The sequence below is a fragment of the Scyliorhinus torazame genome, chromosome 15 (genome assembly GCF_047496885.1).
Source record: "Scyliorhinus torazame isolate Kashiwa2021f chromosome 15, sScyTor2.1, whole genome shotgun sequence".
Taxonomy (NCBI): Eukaryota; Metazoa; Chordata; class Chondrichthyes; order Carcharhiniformes; family Scyliorhinidae; genus Scyliorhinus; species Scyliorhinus torazame.
Genome location: NC_092721.1, coordinates 138973301 through 138986819, shown reverse-complemented (window position 1 = coordinate 138986819; position 13519 = coordinate 138973301). Strand labels below are relative to the sequence as shown.

Genomic DNA, 13519 nt, shown 5'->3' with positions numbered 1-13519 from the left:
CGGCTGATCACATGGAACGTGAGAGGGCTCAACGGGCCGATAAAGAGGGCACGAGTACTCGCACACCTTAACCACATCTGCTTTAAGTTTCTTATGTTACAGGAAACGCACCTGAAACTGATAGACCAGGATAGGCTGTGCAAAGGATGGGTGGGGCAGGTGTTCCATTCGGGGCTGGATGCGAAAAACAGGGGGGTGGCTATATTAGTGGGGAAGCGGGTAATGTTCGAGGCAAAGACTATAGTGGCGGATAACGGGGGCAGATACGTGATGGTGAGTGGCAAATTACAGGGAGAGATGGTGGTTTTGGTAAACGTGTATGCCCCGAACTGGGACGATGCCAACTTTATGAGGCGAATGCTAGGACGCATCCCGGACCTAGAGAAGGGAAAGCTGATAATGGGGGGAGACTTTAACACGGTGTTGGAACCAAGGCTGGATATGTCGAAGTCCAGGACTGGTAGGAGGCCGGCAGCAGCCAAGGTGCTTAAGGATTTTATGGAGCAGATGGGAGGGGTGGACCCGTGGAGATTCAGTAGACCTAGGAGTAAGGAGTTCTCGTTTTTCTCCTATGTCCATAAAGTCTATTCGCGCATAGACTTTTTTGTGTTGGGTAGGGCATTGATCCCGAGGGTGAGGGGAACGGATTATACGGCTATAGCCATTTCGGATCATGCCCCACACTGGGTAGACTTGGAGATAGGGGAGGAAACAGGAGGGCGCCCACCCTGGAGAATGGACATGGGACTAATGGCGGATGAGGGGGTGTGCCTAAGGGTGAGGGGATGTATTGAAAAGTACTTGGAACTCAATGACAATGGGGAGGTTCAGGTGGGAGTGGTCTGGGAGGCGTTGAAGGCGGTGGTTAGGGGGGAGCTGATATCAATAAGGACACATAAAGGGAAGCAGGAGAGTAAGGAACGGGAGCGGTTGCTGCAAGAACTTTTGAGGGTGGACAGACAATATGCGGAAGCACCGGAGGAGGGACTGTACAGGGAAAGGCAAAGGCTGCATGTGGAATTTGACTTGCTGACTACAGGCACTGCAGAGGCACAATGGAGGAAGGCGCAGGGTGTACAGTATGAATATGGAGATAAGGCGAGCAGATTGCTGGCACACCAATTGAGGAAAAGGGGAGCAGCGAGGGAAATAGGGGGAGTGAGGGACGAGGAAGGAGAGACGGAGCGGGGAGCGGAGAGAGTGAATGAAGTGTTCAAGACATTTTATAAAAAATTGTATGAAGCTCAACCCCCGGATGGGAGGGAGAGAATGATGGATTTTTTGGATCGGCTGGAAATTCCCAAGGTGGAAGAGCAGGAAAGGGTGGGACTGGGAGCACAGATCACGGTAGAAGAAGTGGTGAAAGGAATTAGGAACATGCAGACGGGAAAGGCCCCGGGACCGGACGGATTCCCAGTTGAATTTTACAGAAAATATTTGGACTTGCTCGCCCCGCTACTGACGAGGACCTTTAACGAGGCAAAGGAAAGGGGACAACTGCCCCCGACTATGTCTGAAGCAACGATATCGCTTCTCTTAAAGAAGGAAAAGGATCCGCTACAATGCGGGTCCTACAGACCAATTTCCCTCCTAAATGTGGATGCCAAGGTCCTGGCCAAGGTAATGGCAATGAGAATAGAGGAATGTGTCCCGGGGGTGGTTCATGAGGACCAAACTGGGTTTGTGAAGGGGAGACAGCTGAACACGAATATACGGAGGCTGTTAGGGGTAATGATGATGGCCCCACCAGAGGGTGAAACGGAGATAGTAGTGGCGATGGATGCCGAGAAAGCATTTGATAGAGTGGAATGGGATTATCTGTGGGAGGTGTTGAGGAGATTTGGTTTTGGAGAGGGGTATGTTAGATGGGTGCAGCTGTTGTATAGGGCCCCAGTGGCGAGTGTGGTCACGAATGGACGGGGATCGGCATATTTTCGGCTCCATAGAGGGACAAGGCAGGGATGTCCTCTGTCCCCATTACTGTTTGCACTGGCGATTGAGCCCCTGGCGATAGCGCTGAGAGGTTCCAAGAGATGGAGGGGAATACTTAGGGGAGAAGAACACCGGGTATCTTTATATGCGGATGATCTGCTACTATATGTGGCGGATCCGGCGGAGGGGATGCCAGAAATAATGCGGATACTTGGGGAGTTTGGGGATTTTTCAGGGTATAAATTGAACATGGGGAAGAGTGAGCTGTTTGTGGTGCATCCAGGGGAGCAGAGTAGAGAAATAGAAGACCTACCGTTGAGGAAGGTAACAAGAGACTTTCGTTACCTGGGGATCCAGATAGCTAAGAATTGGGGCACATTGCACAGGCTAAATTTAACGCGGTTGGTGGAACAGATGGAGGAAGATTTCAAGAGATGGGATATGGTAGCACTGTCAATGGCAGGGAGGGTGCAGGCGGTTAAGATGGTGGTCCTCCCGAGATTCCTCTTTGTGTTTCAGTGCCTCCCGGTGGTGATCACGAAGGCTTTTTTTAAAAGGATAGAAAAGAGCATCATGGGTTTTGTTTGGGCCGGGAAGACTCCGAGAGTGAGGAAGGGATTCTTACAGCGTAGTAGGGATAGGGGGGGGCTGGCACTGCCGAGCCTAAGTGAGTATTATTGGGCCGCTAATATTTCAATGGTGAGTAAGTGGATGGGAGAGGAGGAAGGAGCGGCGTGGAAGAGATTAGAGAGGGCGTCCTGTAGGGGGACCAGCCTGCAGGCTATGGTGACAGCCCCATTGCCGTTCTCACCGAGGAACTATACCACGAGTCCGGTGGTGGTAGCTACACTGAAGATTTGGGGACAGTGGAGACGACATAGGGGAAAGACCGGAGCATTGGGGGGGTCCCCGATAAGAAACAACCATAGGTTTGCCCCGGGGGGAATGGATGGGGGATATGGAATGTGGCAAAGAGCAGGAATAACGCAACTGAAAGATCTATTTGTGGATGGGAAGTTCGCGAGTCTGGGAGCGCTGACCGAGAAATATGGGTTGCCCCAAGGGAATGCATTCAGGTACATGCAATTGAGGGCTTTTGCGAGGCAACAGGTGAGGGAATTCCCGCAGCTCCCGACACAAGAGGTGCAGGACAGAGTCATCTCAAAGAAATGGGTGGGGGATGGTAAGGTGTCGGATATATATAGGGAAATGAGGGACGAAGGGGAGACTATGGTGGACGAACTAAAAGGGAAATGGGAAGAAGAGCTAGGGGAGGAGATCGAGGAGGGGCTGTGGGCAGATGCCCTAAACAGGGTAAACTCGTCGTCCTCGTGCGCCAGGCTAAGCCTGATTCAGTTTAAGGTATTACACAGGGCGCATATGACTGGAACACGGCTCAGTAAATTTTTTGGGGTGGAGGATAGGTGTGCGAGGTGCTCGAGAAGCCCAGCGAATCATACCCATATGTTTTGGTCATGCCCGGCACTACAGGGGTTTTGGATGGGGGTGACAAAGGTGCTTTCGAAAGTAGTAGGAGTCCGGGTCGAACCAAGCTGGGGGTTGGCTATATTTGGGGTTGCACAAGAGCCGGGAGTGCAGGAGGCGAGAGAGGCCGATGTTTTGGCCTTTGCGTCCCTAGTAGCCCGGCGCAGGATATTGCTAATGTGGAAAGAAGCCAAGCCCCCGGGGGTAGAGACCTGGATAAATGATATGGCGGGGTTCATAAAGTTAGAGCGGATTAAGTTCGTCCTAAGGGGGTCGGCTCAAGGGTTCACCAGGCGGTGGCAACCGTTCGTCGAATATCTTGCGGAAAGATAGATGGGGGAAAAAAGAAGGCAGCAGCAGCAGCCCAGGACTTTGGGGGGGGGGGGGGGGGGGTGGCCTGAGACAAGGCAGTTGCCAATTAGGGCTAGTTTTTATTTTTGTTATTTAATATTTGTTTATTTGTTGTTGTTTTTTTTTTTTGTTTGTTTATATAAGAAAGGTCATTATTATCTGTATTGTTATAATGTGTAAAGGATGCACAATGTACTGTGTTGGTTGACCAAAAATTTTCAATAAAATATTTATAAAAAAAAAAAGAAATCCAGTTAGTCACTTCTTGATTCCTAATATCGCTTGTGGTTAATGTATTGCATTGTAAGTGGCTGGGGTAGAATTTCCAATGATGGTGTTTTGCTGCACCTCATTTGCATTGCAGTAGTATTGTCTTGAGCTGGGCTCCTTCTGGAAGTAGCGATGTAATGTAACTAACAATAGAATGTGTAGCATTAGAATGGGTTTCTGTATTTTAAATCAAATTGCTAAATTTTGGGGAGACATACCCGTGTTGACTTGCGTTCAAACTGAACAAGACTATTGTAGAAATAAAATCAATAATTTTTCTTTCTGGATCAATAACATGGTTTGGAAATTAGTTGACAACTAATTATGGTTTCAATGTTGGATGCAGGTATGCTTCATATCACCTTCCCCCGATATCCTTTGATCCCCTTCACCCCAAGTTCTACATCAACTGCTTTTTGAAAACGTACAATGTTTTGGCAACAACTACTTCTACTGGTAACAGATTCCACAGACTCACCGCTATCTGGGTGAAGAAATTTCTTCTCATCTGTCTTTTTTATCGATATAAATTTAGAGTACCAATTTTTTCCAGTTAAGGGGCAATTTAGTGTGTCCAATCCACCTACCCCTGCACATCTTTGTGTTGTGGGGGTGAAACCCACGCAAACACGGGGAAAATGTGCAAACTCCACACACAGAGTGACTGAGAGCCGGGATCGAACCTGGGTCCTCGGCACTGTGAGACTGCAGTGATAACTACTGCGCCACCGTGCTGCCGTTTCATCTGTCCTAAATGGTCTACCCTGCATCCTCAGACTGTGGCCCTCTGATTCTGAACACACCCACTTGGGAACACCCTCCTTGCATCTACCCTATCCTGTCTGGTCCTGTTAGAATTTTTATAGGTTTCTGAGATTCTTTCTCTTCCTCCACACATCCCCATCCGCTCCACACATTCCCCCCCCCCCCCCCCCCCCCCCCCTGCCCAAAAACAATCATCCTTCTGTACTCCAGCAAGTACAATCCTAACCAACTCAATCTCTCCTTAGACATCAATCCTGGCAACCAAAGAATCAGTCTGGCAAACCTTCTCTGCACTCTCTCTATAGCAAGAACATCCTCTGATAAGGAGACCAAAACTGCACACACTATTCCAATGCCCTACATAATTGCGACAAGACAACCCTGCTCCTGTACTCTAATCCTCTCGCAATGAAGGCCAACATATCGTTTGCCTCCTTTACCGCCTGCTGCACCTGCATGCTTCAGTGACTGGTGTACGAGAACACCCAGGTCTCCTTGCACATTCGCGCCTCCTAATTTATGGACATTCAGATAATAGTCTGCCGTCTCATTTTTGCAAAGTGGATAACCTCACATTTATCCACATTTATTCCATCTGCCATTCATTTTCCCACTTGCTCATCTTGTCCAAATCACACTGAAGGACCTCTACATCCTCCTCCCAGCTTTGTGATATCTGCAAATTTGGAGATAGCACATTTTGTTCCCTCATCTAAATCATTAATACATTTTTTTTGACAAAAAATAAAGCAAATAAAACTCTTCCTAACTTCTGTGTTATACACCTGCACCTGTAATATCCATCTTATGGATGTCCAAACACCAATTCCTGTGGCACCCCACTAGTCACTGTCTGTCGATTTGAAGAAGACTCTTTAATTCTTACTCTTTACATAGAATTTACAGTGCAGAAGGAGGCCATTCGGCCCATCGAGTCTGCACCGGCTCTTGGAAAGAGCACCCTACTACCCAAGGTCAACACCTCCACCCTATCCCCATAACCCAGTAACCCCACCCAACACTAAGGACAATTTTTGGACACTAAGGGCAATTTATCATAGCCAATCCACCTAACCTGCACATCTTTGGACTGTGGGAGGAAACCGGAGCACCCGGAGGAAACCCACGCACACACTGGGAGGATGTGCAGACTCCACACAGACAGTGACCCAAGCCGGAATCGAACCTGGGACCCTGGAGCTGTGAAGCAATTGTGCTATCCACAATGCTACCGTGCTGCCCCTGTTAATCCTGCCCCTTTTTTTCCTGTCTGCAAACCAGTTTTCTATCCATCTCAGTACTCTATTCTTATTCCCATGCGCTTTAATTTTACATGCTCATCTCTTATGTGGGACTTTGTCAAATGCCTTCTGAAAATCCAAATAACCCAGATCCATTGGTGCCCCCTCATCAACTCTACTGGTTACATTCATTTGGTGCTTCTAGAATGTGTTCGAGCCGAACTCTTCGAACGTCATGCCAGAGTGTGTGGTAGAGGCACATTCAATTCCAGCTTTGACAAAAGACTGGGTAAGCACCTGAAGAGAGAATTTGCAGCACTGGGTGGAAGGCAGGGCATTGGACTAACTCATTTGCTTTGTAGTCGGTGTGGGATTGATGGACTCGATGGCCACTTTCTGTGCTGCAATTATTCTATGAAATCTGCTTAATTTTATTGACCAGTCTAAATGTAGTAAATCTGTATATGTTCCCAACACACAATTATGAAGCGTTTTGTTATTTGCCTTATTTTTTGTTAAAAACATATGACATAGCAAAGTCACTATTTAATAGAAAGCTGTTTAAATTAAAACATAGCACAAGGTTATGTTGGCATGAATTAAAACCTAGCACAAGGTTATGTTGGCATGAAAAGGCAACTTTGTGGAATGTTTGCTAACGGTAATTATGCAAAGTTGGAACGGTTTGAACTTTGTTGGCTTGTCGGATGGTTTAGCACAGGGCTAAAGAGCTGGCTTTTAAAACAGACCCGGGCAGGCCAACAGCACTGTTTAATTCCCATACCAGCCTCCCCTAACAGGCGGCGGAATGTGGCAACTAGGGGCTTTTCACAGTGACTTAATTTGAAGCCTACGTGTGACAAGCGATTTTCATTTCATTTCATGTGTTTCGTAGCTACCCACTTCTCTCTCTTCCCCCCCCTCCCCTACCAATCAGCACATCCGCATTAAAAGAATGTAAGTGTAGGATGGCATAGCTTAAATCACTATTTCTAAATTATGTGTACTTAGACTTGCTATCTTGCCTGTACAAAATTTTCCAGCTCAATTTAGTGGTTTTTGGAAGAAAAAACAAGTCTGCAGAGAAGATAAATTAACTAAGGGCTTCAATTTTAGCTCCGATTCTTTGTTTCAAGGTACTATTGTGTGGCTCAATGATAAATAATGATTTAGAACTGAATCGTTCAAATTAACTAAAGTAAATTTGCTATAGTCCGAGATGACTATAGGCTGCTTTCCTCTTTGAGGAGGGGGATGAGCTGGCTGGTGGTAATATAATTTGAGGATCACCACACCTTCAAGAGAAGACCATGGTTGAGAAGGCAGGCCTTCATGAATAACTCAGCCGGTATGGGAATGAATCCGTGCTGTTGGCCTTGCTCTGCATCACGAACCAGCTGTCCAGCCAACAAAGCTAAGCTGGCCCCCTGTTAGGCCATATCTGGAAGGTTTGTGTACCATATGTATTTTAATAATGCTTTGGTCCTTTTTTAATGTTTGTTTTTAAATTAAAACATTTATTAAAATGGAGTATAGTTTTCAGTTGACGTACTCTGGTGATGTGAAGCAAAATCGGCTGTGGTTAATATTTTCCAAAACAGTTCTGTTTTCCTCCACTCTAGTTCTGGTATGAAAATCCAATACATGCTAACATTTTGTCAGTTCTTTGCACCCTCGGACAAATTCATATGGGTGTAAACCTAGATTGAAAACCGTATATCTATTCCACTCTCCGTTTAAGGAGAACAACTTGTGATTTGTTAGCCCTGGTCTTTTTATACCTAATTAAATTATTTGCCAAGTAAAAGTAGTGACAAAGGCTTTCCCAATTAGTAACTTCGTAGGACTGAAGGCATTAGGACTTCTGGAAGAGGGAAAATGGATAAATTTACTTGCGCTTTTGCAGAATCTTCCAAATGTGTTGAAACACTTTTTTTTAATTTAGAGTACCCAATTCATTTTTTCCAATTAAGGGGCAATTTAGGGTGGCCAATCCACCTAGCTTGCACATTTTTGAGTTGTGGGGGCGAAACCCACGCAAACATGGGAAGAATGTGCAAACTCCGCACGGACAGTGACCCAGAGCCGGGATCGAATCTGGGACCTCAGCGCTGTGAGGCAGCAGCCGATATGTGTTGAAAGACTTGACCACCGTTATTAGTTTGTAACATGAAAATATAATAATGCATCCTCAGGCATATTTGGGAAAATCCAAAAATACTTGATGTTTGGTATTATTGTGAACAAGTGTTTCTTTGGACTATAATCAAGTTATCTTGTCATTGTTTTTCTCGTTTAATTGAGAGTCAAATCAGTGGCAAAAATGAAAATGCCCAAACCATATATATTTTTATTGATACTTTAGTTCTTGTTATGTGGAGCTTGTTTATCAAAGAAAGATATTGGAAAAATATTTCCTGTATAATTTGTACAGTCCCAAAGAACAATTTTTGCAGGCTCTTACTCAGGTAGCAGTTACCTTGCATGGTTCGTTTATTAAATGAGCATGTTTCTATATTTATTAAGTTTCTACAAATTTTCAATCCAGTTAATTGCCTTGGAAGAATAATTAGATTTAGGCTAGATCTAAGTACCCACTATTTTGCGTAGATGCGTATAGCCCGGCTCCTGCTGGCAACCAAGGCCCTGCTCCACTTATGGGCTTGAACATGAACACCCGTGGACCTATGCCTGGTGCTACAATGGGACCTGTCCCAGCCATTGGGCCAGAAGGAACTGCAAATCTGGGAACACCCATGCTGGGAGACAACGGTGGAACAATGGTAATGTATTAAACCGCCTCATGTTTATTGCCTTATTTTTTAAGTAACGCAAGATATGTTTACACTAAAATTCAGACTGGCATGATTTTTTTAATAAAGGTTTGCATACTTCATAGTTTTGATCATATCTATTTGTATAAAATCTGGATTATCAAAACAGTTCAATGCCATCAGATATGTTTTAGATAATCCTCGTTGGGGAGATGAGTGTCCTGATTCACTGAAATAGATCAGAGTTTATACATACATGTGATAAAGTGGAAAGTGTAGGGTACAGTAATAATGTAGTGACGGCACAGTATTGAAATTGTAACAGGAGTATTGGCTATTCAGAGCATAGCTATTATGATAGCTCATGAGATATTCATGCTTTGTGATTTTAGTATACAGATTAACCTGGATTGTGAATGTCAATAGACAAGTAATTTTATCTAGAATTAAATATTATCTTTTTGTAGCATTATAGTTACTGGAGTAAGCATAAATAATGGTAATAATTGCACTGCTTGCAGAATCAAATTAATTGACTGACCGTTATATATTCTGGTAGACTTCAGAAAAGTTTGAATTTTGGTCATGTTTTCTGTGATCATTTTTCAGGGGAAAGGTTAGGTAAAGTCCAAATGTCATCTTTCAAAGGAGTTTATGTAACATTGGTTCATGACAAAGATTGCACTTTACATACAACAAGCAAAATTAAATCAATACCGTAAATTATTTGATGTTTCCTAGGCTAAGCCACATTGTTTATGACACTACTAATTTTGTTTTAAATACTATTGCACAGAACTACACAGTCTAAACTATGTGCCAAGCTTTCTGATGGTGTAAACATATCTTTCGGATATTAAACTCAAGTTCACGCATCTTCAAATTTGTGCAAAGCTAATGTTTGCCAGGGCTAGAATTTAAACCTTTAAGTAATACAGCACAATGGTAAAATGGAAAACTGATAAATTCCATAAGCATTCATGTTTCCAATCATATCTAAACAGTTTTGGGTATATCACATGTCAGGATAATATCCTGTATTCTGTTAGATTTGGTTATGCCTAAGATGATTGGAAAAAAGGACATTCTAGCCCTGTTTCTCATCAAAATTGAAAGCTTGAATTGTTTGTTTGAATTTGGCATACAAAATGAGAAAATACAGGTGAAAATGACAACTAGTTGGGTGCAGCCGATATTAATGGGCCAATTCAAAATTGTTACATTTATTTTGGGTCATGAAAAGCTAAGATTTTTTACTTACTATTAACAAGCACAGGTATTTTAAATTCAAAAACTTGTGAACTATGGCTAGCACCATTTTCTTTGGATTTTGATCTTGGGCGAGAATCTAACTGAGCATATAGAGAAGCTTTCATCTCCACTGTCTAATTTTTTTTTTTCTATCGTGGAGATTAGTTTCATAAATAGGAAGCAAAGATAGAAGTGGCTATCCTTGCAAGCTGAACAACATTGCCAATATCTTCCTCTTTCATGCGTTGGGAGTTAGTTTTACTGTGATGTGATCTAACCTCTGTTATGGTACAAAAAAAAGACTGGATTGCCAAACAGACTTTTTAATATTAAAAACAATGGGAAACTAGTTTAATGTAGTATCGGCATTTTTGATTTAATTAAACCATATATATGGTATTCAATATCTGCCTGTCTGCTGCTTCCATAGCGCAGCTCATTGTTTTAAGAATTCCACAAAAATCTGCTGGTAAAGAATGAAATTGCTGCAAATTTGGCAGTGCAGCAGGATTCTGTTTATTTTCCACATCCAGAAGCACAGTTCCCTAGTTGGAATTTTTAATTGTCAAGTTGGTAAAGCAAGTCCTGAGGAGAGCAATATGACTGAGTGGGCTATTACACCCCCGATAAGAGCCGAAGGCTTTGTTTAATTTCCCACTGGAAAAACTAGCTGTTTCCGCTGGTGAGTTTTTCAGATGTGAGCTTTTCATTCATGGAGCTTTTCATATTTACTGTTGCTCTTTGTAGCAAATAAGAGAGTTGATAGCAGTCAAGACTTGGCCGCTTCAGAAAATCCCAGTAATCCAAAGATTTGTGCAGAGTGAACTTGTGTATGCCAGTATCCCTGGATGCATCCACCTCCTCCCAAGAATATGAAAAATCAAAGGAAAATTGCAAGTCCTGTTTATGTGATTTCCCCACCCACCGTTCCTGCAAAAAGCAGCATAGGTGCATAAATATAGAAGAGTGAGAAATGGAAAGAGAAAAGGAAGATGTGGAAAGTCAAGACATCAAGATCTGAAGAATGGGTTGGGCAAGTGTGTGGAATTGTGGGGTGGGGGTGGGGGGGAAGAGAGAAAAGTAAGGGTGCTGGAATTGCAGAAAAAGGGAAGAGATGGAGGAGTTGGGAAAGGGCAAGAAAGACTGATGAAGGTGAGAAGACAAAATACAAGAAAAGACAAACCGATCCCCGTGAAAGAAATTGCAGAGAAGAGGAGGTGGAAGAATTGGAGGAGTCAAGGGGAGGAAATGATTGAGCATTGCATGGAGAAGTATGGGGGGGGGGGAGGGTTGGGGGCTGCCAGGACAGAGAGTAAGTTAAGTGATAGTGTGGGGGAGATAGGAGTAGGAAGTGGAGGAGGAGCAGGCTAAGATTGATTTGAGCGGACTGGGGATGCTCAGAAAAGGCTGTGAAGAATAGGAAGTGTGATGAAAATGGAATGTCCAATATGTAGTAATATGCAAAAAGCTTGAGGGTTGTATATGTTTTGAAACAATTGAACTATACAGTGCACATTTCCTATTTGTTAAATCCTTAAATTATATCCCAGCTCCGATTATTTAAAAGTAGTTTTTAATTTTTTTTTGCTTCATTTAAACTAAACATTGCATAAACCTGATTGCAAATGTTGGAAGATGACACAGCCTTAGCAGCATACCAAAATTTTAACACCATGTAAACCAGATGACAGCGGTACTGTCATTAACAAGGGATATCAAATGAGGTGATATTGAAAATACTTTATTGCTGAAGTTATCAAGTTATTAAAAGATGTGGTGATATTAAATGGTTGTGGCTTGAGCTATACAAATCATAGTTTTGGAGTGTGAAAAAAAGATATTTCTGATTCCTTGGTTGATTGCCAAAATTACAACTTATGTAATGTTTTGAGACTTGCCATATGTTATTAATTTTTGTCATGGATCTTTGGCTTTCACAGTACTCCTGGTCTTTAAAGTACAGAGAAAATCAGATTGATAATTTAAAAATCTAGTTTAATGTAATGAATTTGCATTATCAGTTTGGAATTCTTACAAAAAGTTAGAAGCATCCTTTGTATTATGGCTGTGGTTACTTGTGTCATTTTGAAAGTAGGCTGTGAAATATAAATTATTTTTCATAATTCAAAACTCCATTAATCAATACATTAACTAACGTAATTGCTCCTTTCTATCTCCTTTTTGTATGTGCCTGGTACTGCTGGACTGCCTGCCAAACTTCATGACACCAACACGGGAATGTCGCCAATCAATCCATAAAATTGCCATCTTTTGGTTCGTTCCTACAATGGAACGTGTTATGGACATTTTTTTAAAAATTGCTATTTGAATGGACATTAGCGCAATGATAGATTTCCCCAAGGAGGTCCTGGTCAAATGGGTTCTCCTCCTATGATCAATAGAGGAAACCTGAGTGGAACTCCTGCACCTGAGCCTCCTCCTCCTCAACAACCTATGGCAGGTGTGGGTGTGAGTGGTACACCTGGTGGTTTTGGTAGAGGAAATCAAAGGGGTAATTATGATGCAAACAAAGTCCACAGCAGATTTTAGACATTCTGAATTGTAACAATAGACCATTCCCTTCTGTGACAATTTAAGGTATATGGATATCTGGTGATTTAAAAATATCAGTTGAGTTTTATCTGCTGTTTCCTGACACTGTTTTTTATTGTGATGTCGATCTTGAATTTTGTTTTTCCTATGTAAACTCTTTTGTTTTGAATCTTTATATTGAAGTAAATGCTTCAGGCTTTGTAGCATAGAACAGCAACCACATAAAACATCATTGTTTAGCAAGTTGGGTTTACTCCTTGTGAATGTAGTATTATACATCTTTTAAAATGTGACCATGCTGTAAAATCCATGGAGTTCTGAAATAATAAATAAAGCAGAAAATAAACCATTTTATTTTTGTAAAAGTACTTGAAAGCTAAGCAATTTATACGGAGAGATGCACATGTGGTGTATGTGTATATTATATATGTGCATAATTTGGGAATTGGTACAACCATCAATCATACCTATTTCATAGTTTCTTGTACTGAGAGTGTGGAAATTATCCATCCCAGAGTTAAGTATACTACTCCTTAACAGATTAAGCACAAGCTGTAAATAGAAATGTAATAGCTACACAGTTTGAAGTACTTGGGAACAGCTGACGGGTAACTACCCCTCCCCACACCCCCACCACCATCGCCGCTGCCACCACCACCAATGCATAACTAAGTCTAAAGGCTACTAGTGACGGCTTATATGAGTGAAAACCTGAGTCACGTCCAGGCTGTTCCATGGTGGTTTATTTTGCGTTCTGGTTAAAGTGACCATGTTGAAATCTTTTGCAGTATCTGCTGTCTTGCAGGAATCCGGCAGCATCTCGGCAGCCTATCAACAGATTAGCAACATCTATTAAATAACTTCCAAGAATACTTTTTTTCATTTACTTGGGATTTT

The 13519-nt window shown here is 42.7% G+C and overlaps 1 protein-coding gene across 6 annotated transcripts in view; it reads left to right on the top strand.

Moving 5' to 3' along the window:
• The window catches only part of pspc1 (paraspeckle component 1), a 159542-nt gene that overhangs the window by 88945 nt on the left and 57078 nt on the right, over positions 1-13519 (top strand). For 4 of the 6 annotated variants that reach the window (XM_072476818.1, XM_072476820.1, XM_072476817.1 and 1 more), the window contains 2 exons: positions 8655-8827; positions 12410-12973. The exons of 1 other annotated variant lie outside the window; for it this stretch is intronic. In XM_072476818.1, coding sequence (XP_072332919.1) covers positions 8655-8827; positions 12410-12619 — 383 coding nt within the window. In that variant the 3' untranslated portion in view covers positions 12620-12973. Of the gene's footprint in view, positions 1-8654; positions 8828-12409; positions 12974-13519 lie in introns of those variants that run through there. One more of the 6 variants, XM_072476822.1, reaches the window with a different exon arrangement.